Source organism: Henckelia pumila, chromosome 1 (assembly GCF_033568475.1).
Source record: "Henckelia pumila isolate YLH828 chromosome 1, ASM3356847v2, whole genome shotgun sequence".
NCBI lineage: Eukaryota > Viridiplantae > Streptophyta > Magnoliopsida > Lamiales > Gesneriaceae > Henckelia > Henckelia pumila.
In genome coordinates, this window is record NC_133120.1 from 67450281 (window position 1) to 67467326 (window position 17046).

Sequence of the window (17046 nt, forward strand, 5' to 3'; positions counted from 1 at the left end):
TTTTTTTATATTTATTTTTTTAATATTAACATTGAGTTATAAATTTTATTTTATTTTTTTATTATTATGAATAATTATATGTTTTTTTATTAATCAATTACTTGTTATAGTTTATTTGTAATGTACTAAAAATATTTTAGTTTTTTAATGGTTATATATAAAGAAATTTTATTTTATTTGTAATTTATTAAGAAATTGTTTGATTTTTTTCATAATTTTTTTTAAAAAATATTTTCATAGAATTTTTTTAAAAAAAAATATTATTCGGGATTACCCTCTCCCGACCCGACGGGATCCCGAATGTTTGGATGCGGGATCGGGAGAAAAAAAAATATCTCAATTCCTATCGGGACGGGAATCGGGTAAAGGAGTTACGAAACGGGTCCCGACCCGATTCTATCCCTAGCAAGCGCTACATAAATATACGAGAGTGAAAAATCATCCCCATAATTCAATGATATTGACATTCTTTAAACCACAGAAGTATGATTCATTTGATAGGGTCGTTAGCTAGAGGACGACGTAGAATTGAGCCCCAAAAGGCATGTGAATGGGCCTCGGCCCAAATATTTTTATGGTCCAGCCCACCAAGCGTACTCTTTTTTTTTTTTTTGAGGAAAAAAAATCTTATAAATGAAAATTAAGAGTCACTCATTACATGATTAACCAGTCATTTCGGAAAAGACCCAAACACCCAACAAAAAGATGCGGGGAAAGAAATAAAAAATTTAGCTAAGGAGTGAGCCACAACATTGGCCGATCTCCTAACATTAAATAAGGAGACGATCTCTAACTAAGATATCAAAGTTTTAATATCTTGAGCGCATGATCCGGTATAACTCAAATAACTTTGTGGCACCATGACTGCTTACATTGTCAATAGTGACTCTAAAGAAATAATCACTTGATGAAAGTCTTTGTCTCGTATCAAATTTAAGCGAAGGAAAAGAAAGAAAAGAGGTAAAAGGGGGAGGGGGGCGTTAACACGTGTCATATCCCGAAAGGCTGCATTTGGTGCTGACGTGGATCTTGATATGAGATGCTGTCAATTTATTTGCAACTTGTATTACATTTTTTGGGACAAATTTCTCATTTTAATTTAATTTAGTTTTGTCTTGTGTCATTTATTGTGGGAATTTATTTATATTTAGAATTTATAAAACTTAAAATTTTAATTTAATATATTAGCATTTTAAATAAATTAAAAAAAGGTGATTATCTCTAATCCAACATTTGTTTAATTTATTTATTGACCGTGTTTATTTGTTTCATTGATTTTGTTAAAATAAAAATACGATTTATCATATGCCGTGCCATGTCCATAAATAGAATTATTTCGCGATCAGAATTTATTAAATGCTTAATGTATAAATGTCGATGAACGTTTATGATTTTTTCGACATCGAATTTCGACTTATGTCCAACTCATCTTGCTTTATCAAGATTTTTATGAAAAAAGAGTCATAATATGGATTCATGCACAAATATTTTTATTGTATTGATTTTTTTTTGTTTATGAATTTTAATTGTTATTGATAGAATTTTTATTAATAATTAAAAACAGAGTCATTATTTGTCTGCGAGTTTGGGTTCTCATTGGTGGGATATTACTCGATTACTATAAATAGTATAATAACTCATAATTCATAAAGTAGACCTGTGCTAGAACAAAATTACTATAATGTATTTGCTTTCATTAATTATTGTCTAAAGTCTAAATCAAGATATACTCGAAAAAAATCGATATGTACTATTATTATCACCGGAAAATGCTAGATGTACACTTTGACTTATATATATCTACAATTTCCCTCATTAAAAACAAAAATACTCCTAATAAGAAATAAATATCTCGTTGGTCAAAGAAAGTTTTGTGATTAATAAGGAAATATGTAAACCAAAGTGTACACTAAAGTGTACATCTAGCATTACTCAATATCAACAAAATTTAGAACCGAAAAAATATAATTTTAAATAGTATAATTTTTAAAGGAAAAAATCCCGGTTTAGTCCTAAATATTTGAACACATTCCCGGTTCGATCCTAAATGTTTGAACGTTTTCGGTTTGGTCCCAAATATTTTTCAAAAATTTTCGGTTCCGTCCTAAATATTTTTATGTTTCCGGTTTGATCCCAAATATTTTAAAAAGTTTTCAGTTCAGTCCTAAATATTTTACGTTTCAGATTTTGTCCTAAATATTTTTCAAAATTATTCGGTTTGGTCCTTCCATCTACAAACAAAGCGTGATTAAAAAAAAAACTTACAAACAAAAGAAAAAGTTGAATAAAATAGAATGTAATAATAATAATAATAATAATAATAATAATAAATAATGAACAATAATTTCTTCGAAATGAAAATATAATATAAATTATGCAAAATAAAATTATAAAATAAAAAAAAAATTGAACCGTGCAATCTTATATTAAAAACATTATCAATCACAAACAAATAAACAAATGTTTTAGCAAATAAATAGTATTACTTATTTCACAAAATATTTGAAATTTTCAAAAAAAAATTCAAGAGAAGAATACTTATGGTTAACTACTGAGAAAATATAATGAATTATTTGACCACCGTTAAAGTAGTGATATGAAATTAACTTTTATTTAATAGTAAATTTTTCTCAAATACTAATTATTTAAATTATAAAAAGAGTTTTAAAAAGATATATATCTTTTTCCAACCTCCAAATTTTTTCTTAAATGTGCAAGCATCATGAATGAGAATATAACAAAATTAATAGAAATGTGAAATAACATCATTAAATTTTAATTCCTCAAGTTTCGTTTATTTTATTTAAGTTTTTATTTTGTAGCATCATGAATTTAATATTTTTATTTTGAACATTGTGTAAAATTGATTTAAATTTGGATAAAAACTCTAATAAATTTGTGTTTTATTTACAACTTGTTTAATGTTAAATATATAATAAATAATATAAAACTCAATCATAAATGATATAACACTACGCGGTGTTAGTTTTAACATACGAGTAGATGGAAGGATCAAACCGAGAAATTTTGAGAAATATTTGGCACAAAATTGGCAATGTAAAAATATTTAGGACTGAACCTGAAGCTTTTAGGAAACATTTAGGACCAAACCGGGAACGTATAACATTTAGTACTGAACCGGAAACTTTTGAGAAACATTTAGGACCAAACCGGGAACGTCCAAACATTTAGGACTGAACCGGAAATGCGTCCAAACATTTAGGATTGAACCGGGATTTTGCCCAATTTTTAAACAAAGTAGGGGACATTGGTTATTTATTTTACACTATGCCTTTAAACTGAATGAAAGAAGATAACTGAGATTGAACTGATGAACAAAACTCAATTGAGTGTACGTGGATACTCTCATTTTACAGTTGATCATAGCATGAGTACTTATTCCAGATTACTCGTTGCAAGAATATGAGAATTTTCACCCTTTCATCGATCGTATAAATTTTTGTTGAGAAGCAATAATTATCTCTTTCTACATGATGACTAATGACGAAAATGTAAAGTTTAAATATTATGCGTTTTAAAATATTTGAGTTGTGCTGATTCTACAAATTATGGTTTTTAATATATCGGAAAAATTTGATCTTATAATAAGTATCAAAGCTTATGTCAAGTGTTCGATTCTCATAGATTGTAAGTTTTGCAATTATCAAGAGGGGTTGCTTTTGTTGGGAAACTATTGACACATGACGATTGGACTGTTGTACAATTTTTTAAATTTGAATTACACAATACTATGATTTTTTGGTAAAACGTTCGATCATATAATTTGTATGGATCTGTTGTCCTACATCTGTAAATAGCATATTTAATTGAAAAAAAAACATGAGAAAAGATTATCCTATTGTAATTCGCTCAGCCTTGTCTATGTAAGAAGATGAATCGAAACGTAATGTTTAAGTTATTGTATGATTTAGAAGATTGGAGTTGCAAATTATTACTATCATCTATAGATTTTGGTAAAACAGCAAACATTTAATCCTATATGGTATCAGAACCAATATCACATGTTCGATTCATATAGATTTTAAGGAGTGCAATTATTAGGGAGTTGTTAAATGCAATAAGTGTTCTTGTTAAGAGATCGAAATATTTCGATGCTTGTACTACTAAATGATTTAAAATATTTGAATCGTAACGTTAACACAAATTATGATTCATAATAACAGGACAAATATACTTCATCTAACGTTAGGACCAAGATCCCAATTTTCCAAAGCTCGAGGATGAGAGAACATTTGTGTGTGTGTGTGTATGATATGGACAACTCTTGCTACGAAGTAATGTCCTAACTACCTAAGCACACAAGTCCAAATCTTTTTTATCACCCAAAAGGAATTGAGAGTTGAGAATGTCAAATGTTTATAAAATCTTGCCTTTCTTATATTATTGAACCGTTCTCTCAATTTCAAAATCAAGCACTAGTAATTTGAGGCTTTTAGATGCTAAAGCATGTAAAGAATAATAATTGAGTAACATTTGTGTAATGCAGTTTATTTGAGTAGCGTGATTTATAAATTATTGTATTGGTCCAATGATTTATCCAATACACATCGAATATATGCGGTTGTGAGTTTCATCATCATAAAAAAAAATAAGATAATACGATTTAGATGTAAAAGTTAAGGACGTTTTGGGGAGACTATAAAATCGTTTGTGTTAGGTTTTTATCAATGAGGATTAGTGAGATGGGTTTTCCATAAAAATATTTTTATTTAATTGTATTTATAGTGTTTCTACAAAAAATTAGTTTTTTTTTTTCTTTGGAAAATGACGTTTGACAAATTTTATATTTATTATTATTGTGTATTGTTTAAAATTTGAAAATTATAATTTTCAATCATAGAATCTCGATTCAATCCTTTCGTGAAACTTGCAATAAGTGCAAATTGTAAAGCCTTTGCTGTCACATAAAATGATTGATGAATTATACCACGTGCTTAACACCTAATTAATCATTGATTAAGAAAGCAAATTGGAATTAAATAATTCATATCATTTAAGGACGTGGATTAATTGAGGTCAACGATCTCCATTAATTGGCGACCAAGATACACGCATTGAATATATATATTTAATACATATAAATATTGTGTATATGTGCAAAACATTTTATTTTAAACATATATAGTTAATTTAGTTATGAAATGTTAGGAATTTTTGGTGTACAACTTTTCAAAAATTTCGATTTCAAAATATGAGCATTATTATTTATTTATTTTGATGACGTGAGAATTCGTCGTCGCTATCTTTATATACGTATTGGGTAAACATCAAGCTAACACAATAATAAAAAAAACTTTGTTAGCTAGATAACCCGCACTGAAAAAACCATATACGATAGGATCACACGAGAAGATGTTGACCAGACTTGCGCTCACCTCACCCACCGCGGCTTACTTTAGATCGCCTACAAAACCACCTAAGACAAAGCCGGATGACTCTATGATCATTTAGGGAGTGTTTGCAATCACTAAAAAAATGATTGTTAGATTTTGGCTTTAAAAAATCATTTTTGTGTGTTTCTTAAACCTAAATTATGTGTTAGCTTATGCTTAATTTAATTAAAATTCAAAAGCTAGTCATATGGTGATTATGATTCTCCAAAAGTGATTCTAATAAAAAAAAGTCATTGTTAAAATCACTCTAATCGCTTATTTATCAAGCACTACCCAACTTTGATTTTTAGATTTTCACATTTGTTTCCAAACACTACCAACTTTTGATTTTTCTTAAATTTTTTATAATCGATAAATTTAATCACTTCTACAAAAGCATAATCTTTTGCAAACACTCCTTTAAAACACTGAGTTTATTTTATAAAATCGTCTGATAAGTGTGTAATGGTACAATTATGAAAAATGACAATAAAAAACAAGACTTTAACATAAAATAAAAATTGAGTAAGAATTTAAATATATAATTGTTTTCAATCGAAACTAAATATGAGAATTTAAGTCGCAGCTATTTTAGATTATTAAAAATACAAAAGTAAACATGTATAGACATTAATTTCATTGGAGTCAGTCAATTTAAAAGATTATCAAATCGAAAAAAATTAATAAAAATAAGTATGTTAACTTTAAATAAGTAAGTTTTGTATTTCCTAAGGGGACAATTTAATTATATTATGGTAAGAATATCTTTTGATTGATATCAAATCGTGTAAAAGATTATAAAAATTTAATGTCCAAATTTTCAAATTTAATCTAAATCCAAATTTACCATTTACAAAATTTGTTGAAAATTGAACAACAAATGAGTTGGATCCACACAAGGAAGTGGCCCCATTCTTCTAATTAATTAATAAAAAAAATTGTCAAAAAATTTAAAATTAAATAATTTTTATAAATAAATAAATAATCTTACAAAAACCGAGTCCCAAGTCCAGAGAAGAACTAATTCAAGAAGCACATTAAAACAAAGGCAATGCCTTCAATTTCAAGAACTCGCAGGCTAAAAAGCAAATTTCCTTCCTTTTCTCTTATTCTTGTTTCCTTTTATTCCTATGTTTCTGCAAACCCTATAAGAATCAAGAAAAAGTTTCGAACTTGAAACAATTCTATCCCTTTTTCCTCCTCTTCAATCTTATCCTGTAGTTTATTGGATTTTCATGAACTTGATGTAAAATCACATGCCACAAACACTTGATTCCATGCATTGGAATTTTCTGAAGATATGGTTACATTAATTTCCCATTTGGGTTTTGTTATTTGCATGTAAAATAGTAAGATTTCTGTGTTAAATTTCGAAGAAAACATGAGTCTTGCAGTAAAACCCATGTTTTTTGCGAGTACTTTGAAGTCCGGCGATGGATTATCCGACCAGTTTCCGGCGGGTCTTAGGGTTCTTGTAGTGGATGATGACCCGACTTGTCTCAGGATCATGGAGAAGATGCTTAAAAATTGTTTCTACGAAGGTAACTTATTAATAAAAACACACTCTTCTGCGTGTTTTGTTTGTTTTTGTATGTGTTTTGTTTTCTCTTTAGGGGTACTTTTAGGGGCACTTCATTGGTTCTTGGTTTTTTTGGCCATAATTTGCGGATTAATGTTGCTCAAAAGTTCGTGTGTCTGAGGTTTTATTTGTGTGGACACTGTAGATCTTGATTATATGAAAACTTAGTGTTTGCGCTGTTTAATTTGTGGGATTTTGATTTTGAATGTTTATAAATTGTGTGGTTGACCAGAACAGGCATAGAAAATGGTTTGTGAAATCGTGGGATTTATTCTAACTAATTGTTCAATTATAAATTAGATTGGTTGAATTTAGATCTTTAGCAGAATTTGTGATTCATTTATCTTTAGCTGTACTGATGCCATCTAAATTCCTTTGGTTCGATAAGAAGGTGGAAAATAACCTTTACTCTCCAGAGTCCATCTACATTTATCGGGCTGATATGTTATAGCTAAACTTGTTGGATTTTTTTTCAGTTACCAAATGCAACCATGCCGAGCTTGCATTGCAGTATCTAAGGGATAACAAAAATGGCTTTGATGTTGTTATAAGTGATGTCCACATGCCTGATATGGATGGCTTTAAACTTTTAGAGCAGGTTGGGCTTGAGATGGACTTGCCTGTTATCAGTAAGTAGCGCCTCTTTCTCACTGTATTGAAGTATGGGTTAAATCATAAATGTAATCAGGAATCGATAGATTACATGTATTTTGTTCTGAGTTCTTGTTTTTGTGGTGTTTAGTGATGTCAGCAGATGACAGTAAAGATGTTGTGATGAAGGGTGTTACTCATGGTGCTTGTGATTATCTCATAAAACCAGTTCGTATGGAAGCGTTGAAAAACATATGGCAGCATGTGATTCGTAAAAAGAAACATGAGGGCAAGGATAAGGATTTTGAAAATTCAGGAGGAGTGGAAGATGGGGAACAGAAGCTAAAAGTATTCGAAGATGGTGACTACTCATCTTCTGCTAATGAAGAGAATAGTAATTCAAAGAAAAGAAAGGATGAGGAAGATGATGATACAGAAGAACGGGACGATATGTCAACACATAAGAAACCTCGTGTTGTATGGTCATCTGAACTCCACCTGAAATTTATGAATGCTGTGAATAAACTTGGGCTTGGAAGTATGGATCTTTCCCATTTCTCTTGTTTTCATATTTTTTCTACTGTTTGGGATGTTTTATCACATGTTTGTTTTCTTGTTTCTGTGCTTAAGAAAATTCATAGTTCTTCTATTATGTCATTTGTGCTATGTTCCTACTCTGTCAATGAATGCAGAGGCTGTTCCTAAAAAAATTCTGGAGTTGATGAATGTTCCTGCACTTACCAGAGAGAACGTTGCAAGTCATCTTCAGGTTATTTCGTTCGCCATCTTTTCAAGTTTTTAAAACTGATCTTGAGTTAAATTTCATTATTATTATTTTTACTTCAAATTTGTTATAGCTCAAACACTTTTACCTTCTTCCCTTGAAAGAATTTAACTTCAAAAGCCAAATGATGCAGAAATATCGGCTCTACCTTAAAAAGATAAGCGATCCATCACTATCCTCAATTCAACTCGATAACACTTTTATGGGACCCCCAAATGCAGCATTTGGGCCTGTATCTCCATTCAGTGGTGTCGATATTCAAGGCCTTGCTGCCAGGCAACTCCAGACACAGAATCTTGCTACAATCCAGGCAGCAGCACTTGGCAGGGTTGCTACCAAAACTTCGGTATCACTGCCTCTGGACGATCATAGAAACATCTTCAACTTTGAAAATCCAAGACTAAACAATAATAGCAAGCAAATAGACTTACTTCATGGAATCCCAACAACTATGGATTCAAAGCAGCTTGCTTCGTTGCGACAATCTGCATCGGCTTTTGGTCACATGAATATGCATGTCCATTCACCGGCAGTACAAAATAATCCTTCGATGAATCCGATGGTTCAAATACAACAGTCGAGGATTCAAAGTCTAAATGGCCAAAGTTTAAATGCTGCAATCAATGGCAATCATGTCTCGAATCTTCCAGCAAATGTAGTTCAATCTGTTTTGTCAACTGCAATCCCCAGTGCGGCCTTGGGCAGAAATGGAATAGACAATGTTCAGGGACCAGTGTATACTTCATTTTCAGCCCCCTCGAATGTTGTAGGTCCAATCACGGAGTTCCCAAGTAATAGCTTCTCTCTCCTTAGCAATTCAGGAACTTCCAACCTCACTTCTAAAGGTATGTTTCAAGACATGAAATCGGAAATAAGAGGGCCTAGAGCTTTTGTTCCTAGTCACGGTGTTTTCAATGAGTTAAATATGAACATGGCCCAAGATTGGGGTTTGCAAAATGCTGGATCAACTTTCGAATCTCCCCAACATTCTAATGCACGAGGCGTCCTTGGCATCTCTCCGTCAACTTTATTTCAACAAGGTTTTTCTTCCAACCCGAAGAATGTGCTAGGGCAAAGTAAGAGTCCCATTGTTAACTCAGCCCTACCTGAAAATTCATTGAGAAATGAGGATGAAAGACTATCTAACATGGGCTTCGAAAGCGGTCTCTTCACCGAACAATATAATCAAGAGGATGACCTCATGAGTGCACTTCTCAAACAGGTTTGCATGGCATCTTACATTAAGATTCTTTTAGCCGCTAGGTAACTCTAATTCAAATATTGTGTTTTTTCACCAGCAAGACGGGACTGGCCATGTTGAAGGCGAGTTTGGCTTCGGTGGATACCATTTGGATACCCTTCCTCCGTAGCGTGATTCTGGTGCTTCATTGAAGAACTTGTACATACTTGCAGTTAGAGCTGAACATTGATCTTTCTTTCTTTTGTGCTTGGAGATTTAGGATTTTCTCTTCTTTTTTTTCTACTGAGGTATTACAGTTTAGTTTGGATACAGGTTTCGAGCTTTCTTTCTTGCAAAATAAAGAAAATACAGGATCTGAGCATTCGATCAGGTGGAAATATCGAACGGTAAACGAGCATGATACACGAAGCGTATGTGTTGATTAGTTTAGGATCTAGGTGATTGTAGTCAAGGACATTGTTTGTTGGAAAGATGGTGAAAGTTTAATGCATGGATTGTAAGTGCTCCATCTTTTTAGCGTAGGGTATAAAGTTCCCAACTTTTTACTGAATTCTTCTTTGTATTAACATGTTATGCTTATGGGATCAACTAAATTTATATAGATAAAGTAAATTGTTTATAAAATTCAAGGTTTTATGTATACTACAAGAAATTTGCGGTTTACTTAAATAATAGTTATGATTCCACACGACAATGATTCTCGTTCTTATTTTTGGGAACCGGAACCATTCCGGATCTAATTTCGGATTCAAAATTGAAGATATTCAATTTTTCATGAATCGGATCGCAATGGATATATTCTATGCTTTACTCACCGGAACAGCATAGAACATTCCCTCGTAACTCGATTCTCATGCCAAAATCTGAATAGCCCAAGTGTAGGCCCATTATGAAGTTGGGTCGTAGGACTTCATCCTGTTATGCGGACTGCAAAAAGATTCGGCCCGTTTAAGTGGGCCTTATGTTCACCGTATCATCACAACTATAAATATTATATGCATAAAATGGGTTGGTATGAGCATATGTTTATGAGGGATCCAAATCCTCTGTTGTGGAGAGAGAAACAGCACAGGATATTGTGTATTGAAATAGTCTTTTCTAATTAATATCACATGATTAGGTAATAATTTATTTAATTAATTACACACATGAAATATTATAAATCAAGTTATTTTAATGCACAGTATCATATGTTGTTTCTCTCTCCACAGCAGAAGATCCTTTTCTGTTTCCTGAGTGAATTTCAATTATTACCTGTTTCTATGCCATGTATTATGAAAGAGAGTTGATATTTACACTCCATTTTGTGTTATTTACACTTCACTTCATGTGTAAAGTGGAGTGAAAATTTATTCACAAATAGAGTGCAAATAACAAAAAATGGAGTGTAAATATCAACTTCCATTATGAAATATCATATTATAGAAAACTATAATTTTGGTCATGTACCTATTGGAATATATTATATATCTTGAAATATATTCTATATTATCTTTTGTATATTTTGTATATTGTATTTTTTTTTCTTTTATTATTTTTTATTCTCATTAGCTCTAGTTGTATATAAACATGTATTGTATTCATTCTTTGTAATATATCGAAATCATATTTTTCATCAAAAAAAATACAACATACAAAATATACAAAAAATAATAATATAAAATATATTTCAATAGTATTTTGTCTTTTTATGAATTTAATCTTTCATGCTGTCAAATTTTAGTTTTAGTGTCATCTTTGGTTTGTTTGTTTTTTTGCCCATATGGCGCTGATATGACATGATCAGTACTCATATCATCACTCGTGTAGAACAAAACTAAAATTGTCAAAAGTTGGAAGTTGACCCGACTATTAGAATTGCAAATATACGAACATACAAGATTAAAATTACAATTGTTTGTACTATTAAATTAAGAAAGTTTTAAAATAGAAAGAGAATATTTTATATATATAGATTTATTTTGTAATTTTGTTTTATCCTTAAACTAATTTATTGGAAATTGATTTTTGACAGAAAATTTATTGGAAATTGTTAAAAGAACACATTGTGTACGATAATATGCCTAATTATTATCAAACATAAACTTGGGAATTTTTAGGGTATTTATTTTATGAATTTAATTTATGTTACCATTTTTTTTTTTTGAGTACAAGTACATTGGATATCAAATTACATCAAATTGTAACACTAAACAAAGTGAAATTACCCACACAATCGACGAGACTTAAGCATGAACTCGAGACGTGTTTGTCTCAACCAAAGAAAGTAACCACATTTTACAACTGGTTTCATTCCATGGCATGAATGTTAATGATTATCAGGGGCAAAAGGTAGAGGGTTGAGACAATTGTTTTGTATCTTTATATTTTTCATAGTAATTTGGGCCTTCTAAATTCAATTTTGTTATTCAAAGTTTGTGCACTATAATGATTTTCAAGCTGTCATTAAAGAGTTGAGACTTGAGACTACACCCCAATACTGCACTAAAATAACGAATAATTAAAATCTTCAAAGATATTAATTAATTCATTTTTAAAAATCTTTGAAATTTATGTCACGTCACTTTTTATATATTTGTTTTAGTTTTATTAAACATAAAAGAAATTAATAACAAAAACCCATTTTATTTTATAATAATTGTATCTATTATATTCTTTTTATATTTACTATCATTTTTTATTTATTTTTTATTACATTATATTATTTATCTATGTATTATTTATCTTATCATACCTACCAAGCGGTACCTTATATTATAGGTATACATTTTAACAAACAGTTTTGTTGTATTAATATAATAGTTTTTATGGATTTACATTCTTTTTGGCACCACTTGATTTGTGAGATAAAATAAGTAATGGATATATAATAAGAATGATTATAAAATAAAAGGCAAGGATAAATAACACTTTGTGATAAATTATATCGTACTTGGTATAATTTTAAATTGATTGATTATTTTTGTTAATTATATTATACTATGATTACCAAATGCCTTCGTCATATATTAATTAGTGATATATTCTTAAAATAACTTAATAAATAATTAAAATGTCTAGATATTAAAAAAATAATAACAAAATTAAAATATTATCTTAATTCGTTATTAAATTTTCATTATTTCAATATCCAAAATACAAAACAACTATAACAATATAAAATGCATTTATTGTGATAATTAAAATATCTATTAAGTATTAACACTGAGTCGAAAATTAAATAACATTTAGTAACAATTATAACATCGTTGTTATTACTCAAAATAAAATAAGAACATTGTTGTTATTGACAATAATAATGAAAATATGATTAATAATATTTAAATTAGTTATAATACTAGTCATGTTATCTTTTCTATATCTCTCCTATATTATTAAGTTTGAGGCATAGATAGTAACTATTTTTTAGTTTTGATAAACTATGTCATATCAATTTTTATCTTCATAATACCCTCACCCCATAATTACCATAATTATTTATAAATAAAATAAATAATAATAAATTAATAATAAAAAAACATAACATTAAATATAAATTACTCAAATCTTTTTATATTTCATATAAAAATTTATTATTCACAAATATAAAATTATACTTTAAATAAAATTTGAATTTTATGTACACGTATCTTGTGCATATATTAACTAGTACAAATTATATTTTTTTGACGGTTAGTACAAATTATATTTTAATATCACTAAAATTCTTGAACTTCTAATTATTTCAAATTTTGTGATATTATTGAAAAAATTAAATTAATCAAGCTTCTACCACGTTTCTCAAAGTATCGGTGCGAGCTGAACCGGCCCATTATAATAAAATAATATATTTGTACCAGATCTAATACATTTGATACTCAGATATCATATATTAATATCATATTTTCAACGTTGAACCAATTTTCATCCAAAAAATACAAATGTGTCATTAATATCAATACTTGTTTAAATGATCGATTATTCAAAAACCATACATTAATACCATATTTAAAACAATTTATACTTATATATCTATATTCGTATCATATTTTCAATGTCTTGTATCAACTTTCGTTCAAAAAAAAAATTCTTAAACCAAGAAATACAGATTTTTTTTTTATTTTGTGAAAAGGGTTAAACACTTTTTTTTATGACAAGGACTGTACAGAAGTTTTAATTCAAGTTTATAGATTTAAAGTCAATTTACGATTACCAAACACATGATACATGATTAAAAATCAATCCTTCTTCCTTATCATTTGATAGGCATAAATAGAAAAAGGCAACTACAAAACTATTTTACACTAGGAAAAAAATAAAGAAAGAAGGTACAACGATAACAGCAGCTAGTACAAAACTCGATGTTCAATAAACAGAGCTACATGACAAAGCCATTAAAAGAAACGCAGCTTGTTCTTCCTCTCCCAATTTCCTTCTCTGATTGATATTCGATCTCGGCCTCTGCAACACCAAATCTCTGTCCAATTCCCACAATTTGTTCTTCAACGAAAGATTAATCTTGCTGCTGCTGCTGCTCCCATTCTGAATATTTTTGGATTTCTTGGGTTTCTTCTTGTCTTCTTTAATGGCCACACCACTCAGTGCTCTCCTCTTTTTCCTGCTTTTGATCCCACATGCATTGCACAGTGACTGCAGCCACAAAAACAAAAAAATAAGGGCTATAGAATTTTGAGAACGAAATCGTTTAGATCCTTCTTGTATGCGGATTTTAGATGCTATTGATCCATCACATCGTCGAAAACTAACAGAAAAATTATATGTAAAAAGTATACACATAAGAATACATATTATGATGTGGGCAGGCAGTAATGATAATATTGGTTCCTATAATTTTTAGATCCCAATACTCAAAATGATCGATTTTTCTCGAAAAGGGGGAGGAATTGGGTACTTGTCTTTTTTGTTGATATTATCCAGTCAAATATCAAGAATCGAATACATATAAAAAAACCCACAAATAAAAAGAGATTAAAAAAATTCAGAAAAATGTATGTGTGTGTATACACCTTTGGGCCAGCAGGACCACCTCTCCAGAGTGGGGTTTTCGAGGTGCCACAATCCACACAAGTTTTGATATTTGTGCCACTGGATGAGGCGCTATCACCATTCACTGTTTGGTTCCTCGTTTCATCGGATTCCATTCCCTGTAACCAAAAATCATTTTTGAAATTGTTCTTTTAAAAAAAGAATCTATTTCGGTCAAATTAATGAAACAAATGATGATGATCACTTACTTTATCACCAGGATCCTGCATCTTCAAGCCCTCGATCGGAGATTTAAAACGACCCCAGATGTATAAATTAACCAAAAAAGAAACCAAGTTGGTTCGATCAAACAACAGATGCAAACTAGGATCGCTGCTCTGAAAAATCAAAGTACACTCTTGCAACCTTAAAACTAAGCTAAACCCAGATCAGGAAACACCAAAAAACCACACACACAAACGAATCCAATCCTAAACCACGATCAAGACATCAGCTAAACGAGAAATGGAATAAAAACCCACGTATCCAAGCTTCTCCGGACATGCATAAGAAGATTGAGGAGAGAAAGAGAGGTGTTTGATGATGGGTTGTGAATACGAAGATACGCCGCAATCTCTTTCTGAAAGAGAGTGGATTCCAGAGAGAGAAAAAGTTGGTGGCGAGTGTGAAATTTTTGATTTGGGGGTTTGCATAAATATATGGGAGTTTACAAAAACCCTAATTAGCGCGCGGGAGAGTGAAAAGACGAAAATGGGTCTGGCTTCCCCCAAAAATCAATTGTATTTCAAGAGTCGCCCTCCCCCGCCAATTTGTTGGAAAATATGGGCGCCAATATACCTCTTTTCGATGAGTTTTCACTCACTTTTTTTTTTTTTTTTTTTATTTAGGCATCTCAAATTCAAAATAATATTAATTTCAAAAAAAAAAAAACAAAATAATATAATTTTAAATTGGGCTTACGATTGTTGATGTTTTGTAAATTTTTTTAAAATCGAATGACTAGATGAGGCATGGTTATACTTTGAAACAATGTTCGACGGAGCTATGCGATCGAGCTTAGATGAAATTAATCTAGATTGAATAATTAAATCTAAGAACAATTTGGATTGGAGTTATTGGGCTCTCAATTTTTTATTAGATTTCTTGTGATACATCATATGAGTTTATATCCGCGTAACAGATATATATGACTCATATCTACAACGAAAGTAATATTTTTGACGTAAAAAAGTAATATGTTTTCTTGGTTGGTTCGAATAAGATGTTCACCTCATAAAATTGATCCTTGAGACCGTCTCATATAAGTTTTGGGCTTTTTTTAAGATACAATTGACTTTGAGAAAGTGGTTAAATATGAAGTTTTGAACAAATTTTGATTACATTGAATCCTTTTGTATCCCAAGAACTTGATGATCAGCAACAAGAGTGACAAATCTCGTAGCTTTTGTCCTATTTAGGGCATTTACAATAAGGGACATTTGGTGAGACATTTGTATGGGGATGAATACACACGTTAAAATATTTTGAAAATTTAATGACAATTAAGCCGAGTTACTAGCTTGATTATCGAATTTCATTTAACAAACAGATTGATGCAAGAAATGATGTGATCAGTGCGAAAAAAAATACTTGCACTACAAAGTTTGAGTTGATTACTTAGGCAGATAGAAAATGTAATAAAGTAAATAACACACAAATTTTTTTAATTAAAGTTCGAAATCTAAACTTTTACGTCTTTCCTTATTCTGTTTCCAAAATAATTTCCACTAATAGATTTTGATTTATACAATGACTTGCAAAAACTCTATCCAATCGACTCTTCGATTATAACTCCTAGCAACACAATCTAAAAGAAACTATCTCTAATCAAAACAACTTCTGATAGAGTTACAACATTAAACAACAATGTAATTCTCGAGCTTCGTGAGCTTTGAAGTGTAGCAAAAATTGATCAAAACATTGATCCGGTATCTCAGCATGTGTGTGCTTACAGCTTGAGGACTTTGAACATATTTCTTTTGAATGCTTGAAAAATTAGATAGCAAGATTGCAGAAGATCATCGATCAACATCAGTCCTTCTTGATCTCCAAGTATTCATAGGCACGGAGATCAAACGTTACAAAATCTAGTCGGTGCAACTTTGTTCCAAAAAAAGCCGACAGTTATGCAAAGCATGTCATGTGTCTTTGTCTTTTTCTAAATATAGTACAGTGGCACAAGACTCTTTTGGATTGTAGCTAGATATAGAAATAACTGATTTAAAGGCTCTTTTGGATTGTAGCTAGATACAGAAATAACTGATTTATTTAAATTTGTCTTGTCTTCAACTACTCAGATCAATCTTGAACATGTACGAATTGATCCGATAAATAGTTGTTTTTGGTTTGAATATTGATATGGTTTGGAAGACCAAATTGATTTGGAAGATCAAATTGGTCTAAGTAATACTTGATTGGTATGTATAGCAATGTGAATAGTCGAACTGATATGATATGAGATCTCTTATAAAAA

At 30.3% G+C, this 17046-nt stretch overlaps 2 protein-coding genes across 2 annotated transcripts; one reads left to right on the forward strand and one right to left on the reverse strand.

Annotated features, from left to right (window-relative positions):
- The first annotated feature begins 6425 nt into the window (after positions 1–6425).
- LOC140889396 (two-component response regulator ARR2-like) lies at positions 6426–10156 on the forward strand. The gene is made up of 6 exons (XM_073297113.1): positions 6426–6934; positions 7449–7601; positions 7715–8101; positions 8256–8332; positions 8481–9569; positions 9646–10156. Exons 1-6 carry the CDS (start codon positions 6775–6777, stop codon positions 9715–9717), a joined length of 1938 nt encoding a protein of 645 aa, XP_073153214.1. The 5' UTR covers positions 6426–6774; the 3' UTR covers positions 9718–10156.
- Positions 10157–13758: 3602 nt separating this feature from the next.
- Positions 13759–15187, reverse strand: LOC140875355 (GATA transcription factor 15-like). The gene is made up of 3 exons (XM_073279020.1): positions 14783–15187; positions 14555–14692; positions 13759–14177 (listed from the first exon to the last, which is right to left on the reverse strand). The coding sequence occupies exons 1-3, from the start codon at positions 14801–14803 to the stop codon at positions 13893–13895; spliced, it is 444 nt and encodes a 147-aa protein (XP_073135121.1). The 5' UTR covers positions 14804–15187; the 3' UTR covers positions 13759–13892.
- Between the last annotated feature and the right edge of the window lie 1859 nt (positions 15188–17046).